At 38.3% G+C, this 17,014-nt stretch overlaps 1 protein-coding gene across 3 annotated transcripts in view; it reads right to left on the bottom strand.

Moving 5' to 3' along the window:
• CCSER2 (coiled-coil serine rich protein 2) overlaps positions 1–17,014 on the bottom strand; it is a 61,725-nt gene that overhangs the window by 28,070 nt on the left and 16,641 nt on the right. For all 3 annotated transcript variants that reach the window (XM_063133102.1, XM_063133103.1, XM_063133105.1), the window contains exons 4-8: positions 11,006–11,096; positions 8,683–8,842; positions 7,039–7,228; positions 4,012–4,095; positions 565–651 (exon numbers count right to left, since the gene is read on the bottom strand). In XM_063133102.1, the coding sequence (XP_062989172.1) occupies positions 565–651; positions 4,012–4,095; positions 7,039–7,228; positions 8,683–8,842; positions 11,006–11,096 (612 nt within the window). The remainder of the gene's footprint in view (positions 1–564; positions 652–4,011; positions 4,096–7,038; positions 7,229–8,682; positions 8,843–11,005; positions 11,097–17,014) is intronic.

Genomic DNA, 17,014 nt, shown 5'->3' with positions numbered 1-17,014 from the left:
TCACTGGAAGGGGTGCTGCACATTCTGCAAGTGCCCCGCAGCTGCCTGCCTCCCTTGTGATCTGCCTACTTCTGGGAGCCCAGCCTTTACCAGAAGCGAGTGGCTCTCAGGGGAAGCAGGTGGCTGCGGGTCACTTATAGAATTTGCGGTTCCCCTTTCAGTGACTTGCCCGTCCTGGATCACGTGGGTGGCCGATTGTGCCAGTGCGCAGGCAATTGTGGCAGCGGCGAGGCCACGAGTGCCCCCTGTTCCTGGGCCCCAGTAAGTCCATCCCTCTGAGGTACTGCATGCTAGGAGTTGTAGGCTCTTTCCCCATTAGGGCTATGTTCTAAATGGTGACTTCGCCATAAAATGACTGCTGAGGCTTCAGATATCTGAATCTGAAGCTGAGGCTTGCAAAGTCCTATTTTGAATTGAGTTGAATTTCAATATGGCTTCACAACCCCACCCCAAAAGGTGCTCATCTTCCCCATGTATACCTGAAGTCCAAATCTAACCTATACAATAATTTCTATTAACTCCTCTTGAAAACATCACATTCTCTACAGAGCATAATATACTTACAAGCCGATGTTCTAGACGCTTGATTGTTTCATCTTTTTTCTTTAAATCTTCTTTAAGTTGTGTGATCTCACTTAGCAAATCATCAGTCTGGCATAAAATCAAAAAAGGCAGTATTAATGTATTACCAAAAAATATAGAAATAAGTCTAATTATCCGGGGGGGGGAGAGTTAGAGCTTTTAAACAAAATGATGAAATACATGTGAGTTAGGTACAAATTATTTTTAAATTATTAGTTTCCAGTCAAATATATTATAAGCACAAGCTGTAGGACACCTTAGGCTCACAGACTTCCCCTCCCCATCTGGCATAAATGCAAGATGGAAAGGTTTCACTTCTGTTTGAAATTAACCAAAGTTTAGAGTTACATCTGAAACCTAAACTGTGGTTTCTCTTAACTATGATTAGTGAAACCAAGCCAGATTTATTTACCCATGGTTTGAAGTTGGCTTGTTACCAATAACCAAAGATTTACTGTGGTCATAGACCAGTATAAATGCGAAATATTAAATCAACATTTCTCTGATCTTATTCCCAATATAAGAAGAGCCACGTTGGATCAGACCAGGTGTCGTGCTTCCCGTTCCCTGCGGCATTCACACGTGCTGGCAAACTGACACGGGACACTCAATCAGTGAGACTTCTTTTATTCAGGGAAATCTCATGGTGAAAAGCTTAATGTTTACACATGTCCAAAAACACTTAAAGCTGATTGATGGTCAGAAAGTTCTATGCTACAAGATAACATACAGTCAAAATGCCTTACCAACCTGGTTTCCCAGTTCCAAAAAGTTCCTAAACGGTTCCAAAAACGAGTTCCAAACCCGACCAAGGGAAGGGAAAAGTTTCCTGATACGCTTCTTCAGGCAATCTCAATGGGGAATTCTTGAAAGGCTTAACCAACCATCCCAAGTGAGCTAGAGCAAACATGGCCACACGTTGGGAACTCAGGGAACATAGCCAAAGCCTAAACAAGATCACGGGGTGGGTAAAAATCTCAGGCACAAGAACTCCCATGCACATACTTTAGCACCGGGAACTTCCTGACCCAAGCCTGGCAGAGGAGAAGTCCATCAGTCAAATCCCAGCCTGCTGCACATTGAAGTGACCCCAAACACACAATCCAGGGAAGAGAAAATCTCAGGCACAAGGAGTCCCATGCTTGTATTTCAGCCCAGGGAACTCCCCGCTACCTAAACCTGTCAGGGAAAAGTCTGTCAATCCCAGCCTGCCGAACGTTGAACTGACTTCAAACACACAATCCACAGCAAATGTGAGCTCAAGTCTGTGAAAAACTTCACAGTACTTTTCATGGTACAGTCCTTAGAAATCCAAAGTCCAAATAGAAGACAATCCATGTCCAGAGTGCTTTCAAAGTCCCAAATGGTGATGTATCCAAACAGCGAGGGATTTCAGGCCATGAATCGAAAGATGATCCTAGCAAAGGTTCCAGCTTATAAAGGGATTGCAGGCCTGTTCAAAACCATTTGACAGACAGGGGCTCCGGCCCATAACTCATGCCCGTGTCCAAACAGGGCGGCACTGCTCAGCCCACCAAGATCACGCTACAATCTGAGTGACTCCTTCAACAAGGCCCCACCACCTTTCTAAAAACACACTATCAGTTCCCAGAGAAGTCTAACAGCTTCAAGGCCAAGACACTCCTGTGAAAACTCTGACAGAGACAAGCTTACACAGACGTTCCAAACTAGTTCTCATTAAATCTACCTACAACCAGCAAGGCCCTAATACCTGACACCAGGAAACCCACAAGTAGAACACAGATGCAACAGCACCCTCCCACCCACGTTCCGCAGCAAATGGTGGACATAGGTACACTGCCTCTGATACATCTTTTTCTTTTCTTTCTTTCTTTTTGTGTGTGTGGCAAAAATGATAAGCTCAGAGATTCTCTTAAATTCTGCAATAATTTCAATCTGTTCTCTGCATAAAATGGACAGTATAACACATGTGTAACACACTTAACCTCTCTAATCACACAAGGACACAAATGTCCAGCCAAAGGAATACCTTCAAGTCTTTCTTGTAACCGTACAAAAAGTAAAATATCGAACCTTAACCAATGTTAGAGCACACTTACGTTTAAAAATATTAAAAACTTGTAAATATTTTGCCTCTTGAATCCCAAAATCAGGATCTACATCCATTGGCACAACAAACGTAGAGCAGAGCAAAGACTATACTTGGTTTTCTCTATTGGGCAGAAACAAATTGGTATGACAGTGGGAAATTATACAACATTTCCCTTGTCATGGTCACATCACTTCATACTGTGATTGACTTATAATGGCTGCTTCCTTTTGTAAGGATGGGGATCCAATAGTATGTTCTGCTCATGGAGGCTGATGAATTCCAGAAGGCTTTGGGAAGTTTTCCAACACTCCTGAGCTGCAAGTACTGAAGTAAGTGAGAAGACATCTTGAACACATGTGGGGGGAAATGCAGCATGAATAAAGGCAAACAATACTAAGAGCAAAAAAGTAGTCTATGCTGTGGCAGTGTTTGAGGTGAAGCAGCACTTTTACTCCTTCACCATCACATCCTCTCAATGCCATGCAGCAGAGCTTTTTCAAGTAGTTTGGGACTTTCTAGAGTCTATCCCTAGTGGTAATGCAGTGGAAACCTCAGTGGATTGCTGTGACATCTTTGCAAAACAATCTGACTGTAAAATCACTTGCATCCATCACGACTAGGACTTCACAATTGGTACAGGTCAATCTGTGGAGATGTCCAGACCACTGTCTGGTCCTATAATATTAGATAACTTTCAGTTTGTGCAGTCTAAGGACGTAAACAAGGTTCTTGGTAAGGTAGCCAATGATATCAATATAAACAATCCTGGTGTAAGAGACCTACAAGGTAACACTGGGCCAATTATTTGCCAAATCTATAATATAAATAATCATAAGTACATTGTACACAGTGCTACCTTCAGAAGTGGTTACTTTAGCTGATGCAAAATATGGTAGTCAGAGTGGCAGGATTGCCTGGCGGTAGGCCCAGTTATTTTAATTAGCATTGTCCTGATTCTGATATTATCAGATTGTCTCTATCATGTTCTTTTTTTTCTTTCTTGTACTGTATTATTTAACTTATATTGTATGTCTTTAGATAGGTCCTTTTAAAATTGTTTTTGTATAATGCCTATGTCATTTTAGGCACTTAATATTATATTAAGCAAAATAAAGAATTAAATCAAGCAGCTGAACCAAATTAGAAATGGTTATGGGCCAAGAGTATAAATATTCCCTTTGGAAAATACACCACATTCTATATATCTGCACATGTAAAGTATGTCCATTGTGGCTTAACTAGGTAAACCTGATTTCTTCAGTAATAAAACACAGGAATCATCTGTTACAGTGAAATATTCATTTTGGCTCTTTCATCTAAAAAGCCCTGCTCTGCAACAAGCACAGCTGGCTTACCTTAAATATTGGTTCAGGCTCCTGCAGTTCTGGGCTTGAAGGCAATGAGAGAGTGATGTTGTGGAGTGATACATTTTCATCATTCTGCAACAGAAAAGTTTCCCACTTATTTAATGAGAACATAAATTTTAACTTTGTGCTTGAACTAAAAATATTGCTGATTATTCTATTAGTCCTGACATTTTGTACAGCCCTTTGGAAACCTGTTAAATTTGGCTTTAGGTTAGTTTTCACTGAGATAGTGAATCTGTCTTTGGGCTGTATCACTTCACACAGCAGGAGGGACATTGAAAAGAAAGTGATGGAGATAAGAATTCTATTCTGATTTTCTCCTTGACATGCTAGTTTTCTATATGCAGGAAGGCTTTCTTTTTATAAAAGAGCATTCAATCATGTGAGTCCCCCATCACCACCTGCGATCTGAACTGTAGCACATACACAGGTTTACAACTCAATGACAACTAGGCCTGCTGTCTGAGAAAACTGAATAATGCAATTCAAATTATAATTATTTCTAATTCACCTGTTAATCTAATACCAAAATTATTTTATAAATTAACAATCACTTCTGATATATTAGAAAGGTTGTTTAAGTGAAGTTACCAAAAGTAGAAATACATACATATCTACTACACACACCAGAAAATGCTACATACACAGCTCCTTTGCCTGCTACAGCAACCAGGCATGCACACATTGACTCAGAAACTGACTAGCTAATTCACTGTTTGTGGGGGCTGGTTGACTTACATCACTTTCTTTCCCACCAAACTGCAGACAACTCTATTCAAATTTCCCTGTACCAGAGTTACATACATGCAGCTCTAACAGTTGTATGTTTGTAGGTTTGGATCAGGTCCATAATGCAAAGGGCCTGCAGGTGCAGGGAAAGGGCTTGTTCATCTCTCAGCTTATTCAGCAATGGTCTGATCATCCGAAGTAGCTCTCTGTGCTGAAGGTCCCACATTTAATCCCTGATATCTCCAGTTAAAAGGATCAATTAGCTGGTGATGGGGAAACCTCTGCTTGAAATCCTAGAGAGCCCCTGCTAGTCAGAGTAGACAAGACCGGGATAATCTATTGTGGCAAACAGCCTCAACCGGTTTATAACAGCTTCCTACGTTCTTCCTATGTTTTTAAATCAAAAATATTTCCATTGCAAGAGCACATAAATAGTCTTTTTAGAATTTATCAACAAAAAGGTACACTATAATTTTAAATCATAAGGTTTATAAAAGGGCTGAATTAAGGCAGGATTTTATTTCTGAAAAGACTGTTTGAAATATTCCCAGTAGTTTAAAACAACCTGTTTTCCCAATTTTACTTTTCATCCATATGGCCTATATTGAATTCTTCGGATATTGCCCAGAGTAGCTGAAAGAAACATAATCTCCTTAACCAAAGTCTACATAGCTGCATTTAGGGACAAAGAATGCTGAGCTGTCTTATTCAAATAGTCCTCATCATCAATGACATCACAAGACATTGTAATATGCAAAAATTCCTCTGCAAAATTCCTCTACAAAACCAGTGAGAGTTGTTTTTTTGGTTTTTTTACTTAATTAGAAATTTTGCTACCAATGGAGCACAATCAGTATTAGCAGCACAAATAAGATCTGATAGTTTAATTCACTTTCCCAAGAAAAAAAGAACTTTGAGCTTGAGAAACAGATGGTAAGAGTTACTCCCTCAATGCCTGGTGTTCCCAGCCACAGTTGTAATTCAAGAAAAAGGCTCAAGATGAAGCCTCCAAACAGGCTGCTTTCTGCTAAGAGCAGCCCCCACTAGCATGAGGGAAAACCAGATGGAGGGAGAGCAGCCTGGTTGTCCACTGCTGGGCAGTCAAAGAACATTAATGGAACTGAAAGCGGGACAAAGTACATATTAATTATGTCATGAAAATCCTTTCAGAATTTTAATATGTCATTTTATGTTACACATTTGGTTTTTTTGTTAACAAAAGTCTGCATTATCCTATGAACAAAACTGTTTAAACAGATCCTCTTTAACGGACCGTAACTTAAGGTCTTTTCTATTTCCTAATATTATGTAGAAGACAAGCAATTTCTACTTATATGAATATGGGAATTACATTTTAGCATTCCTCCACCATTATTTCATCTAAAATGCTGTTCACAAATTCACTGTTCCTCCCACAAAATGTGTGAAGAGGTAATCATGACCACTGCGGTGGTCATGCCAGTAAACTGCAAATGTTCAGCTGAACATGTGAGAAGTGCCCCGTGCATGTAGAGCTGTATGCATTCAGCTGACAGGGCTTCAAAGAGCTAGGACATTAAAATGGGTTTGGTTTCACACTCCACTAACACTGCAAATCAAATTTAAATTAGAAATAAATGATTGCTCTTTATTTTGGAAAAATCAACCCTAGGAATTTTAACTGATAAGAAATGTTTATTTTGTATTTATTTTAATATAGACTAGAATCCAAGGAGATCTCAGGGGGGGGTAGCTTTCCTTTCTGACAACAACCCCTTACACACTACACAGAATGCTGCACTTGAGAGTTGCTTGATCTTGGGTGGGGGCTGCTGCTGTAAGAAGAAAGGATAAAAAGCCCCGATACAGACACAGATGGCCCCTTTGGATCCAAGCCAAAAGTTGCTTGTTTGTTCAACTGACAAATAATTTTAGTACAGATATTGGCTTCAATTCCAACTACTCCAAGTGGCGTTCCACTTGCAGAACAGATCTCTCGTTCCAACTGCAGCTCCCAACACCCTTGAAAATTCAATTCTGAATGTCAGGTGACCCTCAGAAATAATATGGGATGTGACAAGGTGAGTTGCAGATGGGAGGAGAAAACTAGCAGACCTCATGGACCTCCCCCTGTATAAATAGAAGTACCTTTTCACTTACACTAGACATCTTTGGATCTATCATACAAGCCACTATTTAAACAAAAACACACAGCTTCAACTAATTTAGATATTCCTGTCATTTAGCATAAAACAAGAAATAGTGAGAACTGTCCCCATCCACCCTTACACTCTGTTTATAACTAACCTGATGAAGTATCCTTTTCATTTTTAATAACTGCGTTTTCACAGCTGTACAGTCTTGAACCATATGCCGTAGTGTCATTTCATCTAGCATCACAGTGTTTGCTGGCAAACTCCTCAGAGGCGGGTACAAGCCTGGTGCTCCATAGCCTTCAAGATGACCAACAGGAGGGGGGTCTAAATAGTTGCAGCTCCTGAAATAAGTTTTTGGAAAGTTAACCTGCAGTCCTCTGCCATGCTTTAACAAGAAGCATATTCTGCGAACTTGTGTATTTTAAGACATTCAAATATCTATTTAAATGTCTTAAGATAATCAAAGGAGGTTCTTCTACATACATCCTTGCCAAAGGAAGATAGTTATGCTGTGATAAGGGAGACAGCCTTCTCTGTACTGGCACCCCAACTTTCAAATGTTCCCCCCCCCCCCCCCCCCGGAGTTTGAAAGGTACCAACATTACTAGCATTTTGGCAACAGGTCAAACTTTTTAATTTGCCTTGACACTGTAGAGGTGGTTTATAGTTTTAGTCTATTCTGCTCTTTTCAGCTGCTCTTGTTTATTTTATGATGATGATGATGATGATGTATATCATGATTTTAGCATGATTAATTCATGCCTTGTTTACCACCCCAATATCTTCAGATGAAGAGTGATTTAAACGATGCTAAAAATAATAATCAATAATATCACTAGGGCTATCACCCAATTCTTAGTTCTTTAATCAATTATACACATTATTCAAAAAACATTTTTGAAGAAAAAATCATACTACTTTTAAATAGCGCATATATATGTCACAGAAGGTGCCATCTTAGAAGAAGGCATTTCCTCCTCCATGAGAGTGAAGGGAGAAGGTATTTTCTAAGATAAAATAACTGCTGATGGTAGGCACTAAAATAAAAAACAAAAAACTTTTCACTCTTTACACTTCAAGGTACAGGAGAAAAGGAATAGTTTACTCCACAAATTGCAGAGTTAAGATACTTTGATGTTGGTTCCAAGTATTTTTTTAAAAAAAGTTAGAAAATCATGACAGCCATAGAAAGAATTACCAAGCATATAAACAAATAGACAACATTAGCTAGCACCCAGGTGCACACACCCTAAATTTGAGGTTAACTCAAATTACAAGAACATTCCTGTGATAGTAACATCATACAAATACACCCCAGAAATGGTGCAACCACCTTTTCTAAAGAATAAAAAAGCCCTTACAGACCTAAAAGATTGCATTTTCTGTGCTAGATTAAGACTGCAATCCTATATCCATTTATCTGATTAACTGTGTACAAGGTCACACTGTTAAATTACCAAAATATTTGTGTGCATATTTTAAACACATTAGAACTATACAATGGATGGGAGGAGTTGAGAGCAGCAGACTAATATCTATTGTATTTACATGTTGCTTATGAGAAACTTTCTCTAAATAAGACTCCTGTCTCATCATCTCTTGTAACTCTTAGCACCCCCCTCTGTTGTCTTCCCACTAGTTGTCCAAATTTAGATTTTATGCTCCTTGGAGCAGAAACCGCTTTGCTTTGCTTATGCAAAGCACTGTGTTTCACGGATGGCACAAGATAAATAATTATCTAGAGTTTTCACCAAACGAAAAGACCTTGAATATTTTATTTCAATTAATACCTTACCTATTCAGATCATTTCTACTATGGGGATAGTGGTCAGTGTGCCCAAGATGATAATGGTCTTGGGTATTCCATCGTTGTGGTGCCCTCTTCCACAACCCTTCTTTCTGCTGTCTGATATTTCTGTCTGGACGCTCATAACGGTTCATATTTTCACAATCCACTACAAAAATAAAAGTATTTCAACAGTAGTCTATGAGGGAGAACAGTTATCACCCAGAAATCCAAAATAGCAGATTTACAATAAATACTGGAATTGATGCACAATGAATTAGATACTTTGATAGTGCTAATTTGGTAGGTTTTTAATTTTATAATATTGTGATGAGGTTTTAATTACTGTTGTGAATCACATCAAGAGCAAAAGGCAGCATACGAAAGTTTTGAATAAGTGTATAAACTGCATTAAATTTAAAGCAAGAGAAATTTCATACTAAACATCCTGAAACTAATTTGCTCCCACAATAGTTAAGTTGCTACTTTAATTAAGCAACCAGAATCTTCAAATCACATAAGATGAAGTGTAATCAAAACTCAAATTGATCTTCAGAAAAATTATATTATTTTTCATATAAGTAATAATTTCTTGGCTATCAGTATCTCAAGATTTAGGAGCAACGTTTAAAAGTGACACAAACAGCATTTTTAAGGCAAGAAGCTTTCTTTTTCAATATCCTTAGAACCATTAGACAGAATGTTAGTTTATTAATTACAGAGAAGTTTTAGAACATAGATTCCACCCTACAAGATGAAACCGAGACTTTAGAGCTCTGTCAGTATACATGAACGGCAACAGTTTGGTTTGCGAGAGCTGTATCGGGCAACCATTTGCAAACTGTTAACAGCAAAGCCAAAATATAAATTGCAGCCAGACAGGAAAAGTTTCAAGAAACCCTCTAGGGTTTCCACTTACCCAAACGCTTTCTCTTCACATTGTCAGGCTTTGACTATGAGAAGCTTTTCATAACTGAGCAATCTGTTTTTCTGCCGCCTACTCAGACAAACTTTTGCAGTACAAAACTGTAAACAGGCCTTCCTTCCTGCTCATTCCCTGCTTGCGTATTGTTGGGAAATGAGCCCAGTTTGACCCTGTGATTTAAAACTACTGTTCACTGAGTAACATACTTGTTGCACTAGAACGGCTGCTATAAATAGAGTGCAAGTTCCATCACAGACTCTAAAATGGAACAAGAAAAAAAAAGGCCTGAGAACTACTCCAACACTTGTTTGAGTCAATCTAGGTATAATTATTGATTTCTGTGCCCTGCAATAAGCGTTTAAATGTTTGATGCCATCCTATGAGCATCCTACAAGCTGTACTTTAACAAAAAATGAATCCCAAGACATCAGAAAGTATTTATAGAAAATACTTTTACACTCACTTGGCAAAGCCTTTTTTTTCTTGTTTACACAAAGGTATGTGACTATTTTAACAAAAAATCTCTGTTCCATTACATAGAATGCATTGCATAACACAACACATCAAGCCTTAAAAGTACTTAGAAAGCTGAATGCTCCCCTTGTGTTAACATGAAAGAGAACCATTATAAAATACTATACCAATACCATACCATACATCTTTATTGCGATCCACAGACCCATGAAAAAACAAGAATCAAACATGAAACATCCGACAGTTAGAGCTATTGCCAACTTTCATCTAATACACAGAGAGCTCTAATCCTGGCTGCCACTGTAAGAAATTTGGCAACAGCCAACTGACTGAGTCATATTTACAAGAGCTGTGAAGATCAGTATTGGTGATGTGGAACTGATAAAGCTAATTTTATGCATATTTAGTGGGAGTGCCCTCTGATTAACTATTCCTGGGGGGGGGGGAATTGTACATGCAATATTTGCAATTACACATATTTCTATACCCTCTGGTAATATTCTAGTAGATGACAATTCCCAGCTGTTTTTGTTTTGTTTGGATACTGTATATGAAACATCTAATGTATAATATACAAATATAAAAATGTATGTATTAATAAATAAAAAAGAAAGCTGAAACCTATGATTCTTAAGTAAGATTAACTGTTCTGGAAACAGATTAAACAGTTAAGCAAAGAAGCAGTTTAAAAGAGCACTTGTTCTAATTTGGTTGCTTCAGAACAATTATACAGTAGTATTAGTAGTAGCAGCATAAAGACACGAAGCTGAGCAGGGAGCCTGCTGCTGCTTCTGGTACCCCTAGGGGCATCCTAAGTTCAAGAGAAATGGCAGTGGTGGATGGTACAGGGAGAGGCAAAGAGGAGAGGGTAACCAGAGTACCAGTGGTGAGTTCAAAGGAATAACTGAAACGTATTCCGATTACTTCACTGACCATTATCACAGGGTGCATCTTCAGGTAAGTCGACATCCAACATAAGATCATCATCTTCAAGATCACATGAATCAAGGTTGTTCAAGATATCCTATATATATATATAAAAAGATCAGCTGCAAGATGTGGCACACTTAAGCATGATTCTCTAATTTAAAGTTATCTATGCACATTTAGAAATTAAGATATTATTGAAACTTCAACAACCCAGTACACTAAGCACCAGAGTGAAAAGATGTTACCAAATTCCAAGCCCCTCAAAACTGCCTATTAGGGTTCCGGGAGAGTGCTATGGCACAGCAAGCTCCACTTGCCTTCCTTAGGTAGCCTTCCTTAGATAGCTCTAGTTTATGGTGTGGAGTTTTCTGTATACAGGTAGATAGGTGTGGAATACTGTCAGTCCTGAACAGCTGCAGAGCTACTCATATAGAGAGGTACAGAAGACTAATCCCAATGGCTTCAGCAGATTTATCTACAGAAATCTAGCCCCAGGTATGTGAACAAGAATGTGTATTTTAAAAGAACTTCTCTTAACTTACTTTTAAAGTTAAAAGCAATTTCCCTGTTTATAAGCATATTTTAAACGGTTATAATTTTATTTATACATTGTATTAGTACATTTTAACAAGGAGACTATAACTAGGCTTAGTTTTAAAATGATCTGTTAGTAGAAGCAGTACAACTGTATCTGTCAAAAGAAACTAAATATTTCTGTATCTCAGTATCTTATTTATTTATTTAGAATATTTTTATCCCGCACCTCAGCCAAAAAGGCTCTCGGAGCGGCTTACAATTGATCAGTAAAGATGACAGCCCCTGCCTTCAGGTTTACATTCTAAAAAATACATGGCTCACAAGGAAAAGAGGACAGGGAGGGAAAATGGAGAAAATAAAAAGAAATTAAGGAGACTGTTCAGACTGGTGGGAAGGCCCTGCTCCATCCTCTCATCTCCCAATGGAGGGGCAGATCAACAATAAGAAACTCACCTGGCTCTGAGATTAACTTTCACCATCTCATTAAAATTAGTAACAGTGAAGGGTTCAAGAAGGAAATCGGTATAACACAATAAAGTTAGTATCATCTGAGTGATATAATCCCAGCTCCTATTTCCTTTGGTCATCCCACAATGTCAATTCTGTACTCAAATATGCGAAGGACCAGCAGATGAGGTTGCATGTTCCCCGCAGCCTTACAACTGTTATCCAAAACACATGACAAGACTACAGAAAAGAAAAACTTAGCTGATCGTCAAGGTGGTGGTACTCTCGCAAAAGAGTACCAATAAATTAATTTCAATATATAAAGCTGTCTTTGTGGTGCTGAGTTTTGAGTTGCAGAACCTACCTGTCAGTATTTCCTACCACTGATCACACAATTAATATAGTGTAGCAGCATCCATACCTTTAAGACTGAGAAAAAGAAGATGAATAGTAAAAATATTTCACAGCGAGGGGACCAGGGACAAGAGGCAGAGGCTGGACTTAAGCTTATTATTACAGCTACCATGACAACTATGTAGTAAGCCAGGGAGTCCTTCCAACCTAACCAACTTGCTATCCAATCAGGAAGCAGCAGCCAGTGACATTGCCATAACATCTCCAGTATCCCTGAAGCCAACTAAACAATCACATGGGCCAGTATGCTTGTTGTCATGGTGAAAAACAAATGCTACTATTAGCATTTGAAGCCGCCACCACCACCACCCCTCCAACTGATTCTGGAAAGAAAGAAAGAAAGAAAGAAAGAAAGAAAGAAAGAAAGAAACCAAGAGCAAAATATAAGAACAAAATTAGTTACTCTTCACTAGTTTGTAAGGTTTAAACATATATGTTGGTGCTAGCTCCAGTTTACTCATTTCTTGGGTTCTCATCTACTCTGATGTTTCCCACATTTCTTTTTATAGGCTCGCATGTGATCAGTGTGGCAGGGTGTGACCTCCACAGCCCTGTATTTTATTTTGTTGCCAAAGGAAATTCCTAAACTATAAGGGCAGGGGGGCGGGATAGTGTGCTTTAATAAGTTTGGAAATAAAATACAGACATGTTTCTTGCTGGTTAAGCAATTTTGGTCTGGAACAGCAGCAAATCAACACCTATTCATTTCAAAGAAGCTGACAGGGTACAAGCCTGGTGCTCCATAGCCTTCAAGATGACCAATAGGAGGGGGAAAGCCTGTCCGACAAGCAGAATTTAGATATTCCAGACGCTAAATGGAAGACCACAATCAAGTAACTTTCTAATGCCAAATCTAGTGGTGCATGTTTTCTAGAAAATTTTGAACTGGAAAATTTAGGATAACTTGCATGGGATAATTTGCATTAGAAAATTTCTAAAGCTTTAGGGCAGCCTTTCCCAACCTGATACCTTCCAGATGTTTTGAACTACAACTCTCAGAACTCATGACCATTGGTCATGCTGGCTGGGATTGATAGCAGTCGAAGTCCAAAGCATCTGGAGAATGCCAGGGTGGGAAAGGCTGCTCTGGAGAGTGGTCTAATTTTGCATGTTTACTTTACTTATATTTAAACAACAAAGCTAAAAAAATTCTTAGGTTAGTGTTTTGTCCCAATACACTACCTGTAGTAGACTTGAAATATTTGAGAGGGGGAAATTAAAGCACACTTAGAGCTCCATCAGACGAGTGTTTTATGGCACGCTCGTTGCTGGGCACTCATGGATTTTCACGGGTCCCTCTCACGACGTCTGCCTCCCGCCCTGCCCCTTCTAGCCTTCTTTGCACCACAATAAAACACCCCAGTAAGTCCAACTTATTTTTAAAGATGGAAGTTGCCACTATCTCCTGCTGTGTGCAGGAGAAGCAGCGCAATCCAACTAACTGGCTACATACATGTTTTTTACTTCTTCTTTTGAAAGAGGAAGTAATGAGGTACAAACACAAGGGCGGAGAAGCAATGGTAAGCAAACATGATTTTCTCCTGTGTGCTGACGCTCTTAATATGATTTAAATGTTATATAATGTAGATGTATTTACTGGAATACTTGTAAAAATTTAAAGATAATAACCACATGCTTTCCTTTCCTTGTTTACATTTAAGAAAACAAAACCAAAACACTAATAAATTTTAGCAACCCAAAGATATGCATGATATATTGACAATGACTTAAACTCACTTCAACTGACGTTGCTTATTAGTAACTCCTTATCACTTCTTATTAGTACCATTTCACACAGACATATACTGTAATTAATGGCATATATGTATTCTGTCTCATACTTGCTAGGAATAATCACAGGAAAAAAACATTAATTGCAACTCTAATTGCCAAGCTTGCCTAATATTGTATTTGCAGTTGGCATCCATTCAATACTAATCAACTTATGAAATGGTACAATTCCCACAGAAAAATAAAGCACTGAAAAAAGTTCCAACCTGCATCACTCATCTGTGTTAAATAGCCCTGAGTACGGACTCTTTCCTTGCTAGCAGGATTAGACCATGTTCTATCATGTCCAGTATTCTTTGCAAAAGTCCCAACGAGGCTGTAGGTGGTCCAACCAAAATTTCTCAACAGTCCCTGGACCAATTTTAAAAGTACTAGTCTCTTTGAATAGCTTTCAGGAGATCAGATGAATAAGCCTGGGGATACTATTTGCTTAATATTCTTACTGCTTAATATAGCAAAACAGTAATGTATTCATACAATTCTAGATACACTGAATTAGGAAGAGAACATTGAAAGTACAGGGCATCAGTAAAGCTAGAATGTTTTCTTCATTACAAGAGATCACACAGAGCACAAATTAAATGTTGTGCCTTTTACCAGCTTGTTCTTTCATTAGTTTTTGCTCATGCAAGCAAAACAACTCATTTCAAAATATGTAATAATCTACTATTAGAGAAAGTATTGTCATTTGCATTATGTGAAATCTTCACTATTTCTAAGTAAAAATAGAAAACTACAATAGTGAAATAAAATTGAAGAGGCAATTTGCTGTAAGTAATTAGAGCGAGATTTGCAGAGCAAACTTATCTAAGATTAAAGATGTAAATTCACTTAGTCTGTGTTTTCACTTCACAGGGAAAACACAGAGTAACATCACATTATCGAAATGCATGGTATAAAAATACTAAAAATAGATCCTTGAAGAGCTTACAATGGAAAGGGAGGATATAAGTGCTTTAAATAAAATCAAAATAAATATTTTCAAGGTATCATTGCAAGTAGATATCGCCTTAGAATAAATCCACATGTTATGCTTGGCAGTAAAATTCTCTATTTCAAGCAGTGTAATTCAACAGCTTTAGCTGAAGTACACAAATGACTTATGCTACCCAGCATATCTTATACCAGGGAAAGAGGACAGCATTGGCCACTATATCCCCACAAGTACAAACGCTTTTGGGAAAGAAGCTATGGAGAGGATTGTCCAACTTCCGTTCACTCTTAGCCTTACAAATGGATGCCATGTAGTTTAATCATCAGCCACTGACTTCTTGCCACCCTGTGACTGCTTCAACATCTAGCAGCAAGGTTTCTTATCCAAAAGAAGCACCTATGGCTTGGGCTGAGCAGTTGAAAATCTCAGTCTCAACAAAAAGTCACAGTGAAGAAACATTCCGAAGTATACAATCCTATACAGTGTATTACAGAAGCATGACATATGTAATTGTTTTAAATAAAGTAACTAGTCCTGAGTCTTACACAATAAATGATCCATATTATTTCATGGCAACATGTAAAATGACAAACTGACCAATGCTATTATGTCCGTCCTCTCAACACTAGAAACATTCACCTTTAAGTCAACCAAAATGTAAGCTCAGATAAAGTATATTATATTGGCAGACACAGAACCTGACTGTTTGCTACCACCATTTCCTAGAAGATATGCCAGCACTCCTCTTAACTTAAATGGTTGCCCATATCCTAAAAGAAGTTTCCATGTCTGTTACTTGTGTGGAAATAGCATCAATACTGTCACCAGATACAAAATGCAGCTGTATAACTTAAGTAGAACAAAACTGTGCTAATGATATTTCGCATCTAGTGAGACAGTTTTAACCAAGATTTAATGGAGAAAGATATACAGAGAATGGCAACTACTAGATGGCCAAGTATTTAGCACAGACCCTAGCTCTTACTATGCAAAGTTCAACAAAACATACAGTCAACAACTCTGCTACCCATAAAAAAAAAAGCTACAAATATTCTCAGTTTTATATTTTGACATCTAATTACATAAGAATACATAATTACATAAGAATAAAACAGGGCACAGGAAAGTAATCATCCTGACAAGACTTGAATATGCTTTAAGGTGGATTCCTGCATTGAGCAGGGGTTGGACTCATAGACCCCTTCCAACTATACTATTCTATGTTTCTATGAATATGTAAACTATGCTTCAGTGCTGCCATCTAGCTTTCATTCTTCATGTTACCAAAGAACTGCATGAAAATGTTCAACATGCACTCGTCAACTGGTTCTTCCCCCATCAATAACCCATCTCCCCACTAGATGGATAAATTTGTAGGATCTCTATCCTGAAAAAGTAGAGCTTCACGATACAAGCAACGTGACTGTCACATTCCCAGTCCTTCTGCAACAGCCAAGCAGACCATTCAATTGCCATCAGAGGCTCTTTTGAGGTAGTGCCTTCTGTAGCAGTTGTAACCACAGAAAGCAGATATCACCACTAAGAGGGAAATGCAGGAAGTAATTGGAAATTGTGCAACTTTTCACAGGGTTTGAGCAGTAATAAGAACAGAATCTGCTTTAGTATAAATATTAAGGGTTGTGCATACACTGCACTAAGAAAATTAAAATTCTATACCTAGGTAATCCTAACACAGCACCCTTTGAGCAAATCTGTATCTTGCTGGCTGGCAATAATGTATTTATTACTGCTCTGGTTGCAAAATTTGCCTTCGCTGTAAGTAAGTTGAGAGCTAGGCATTAAGTATCGTAATGGGGTGCTGGAGATTTTGCTCTTTTATATGTGCTCTAGTACCCCACTGGGGAGCTCTTAATTTATGTTAATGGGAT

The sequence above is a fragment of the Elgaria multicarinata genome, chromosome 8, assembly GCF_023053635.1.
Source record: "Elgaria multicarinata webbii isolate HBS135686 ecotype San Diego chromosome 8, rElgMul1.1.pri, whole genome shotgun sequence".
Lineage (NCBI taxonomy): Eukaryota > Metazoa > Chordata > Lepidosauria > Squamata > Anguidae > Elgaria > Elgaria multicarinata.
This window is presented reverse-complemented; position numbering and strand designations above follow the sequence as displayed.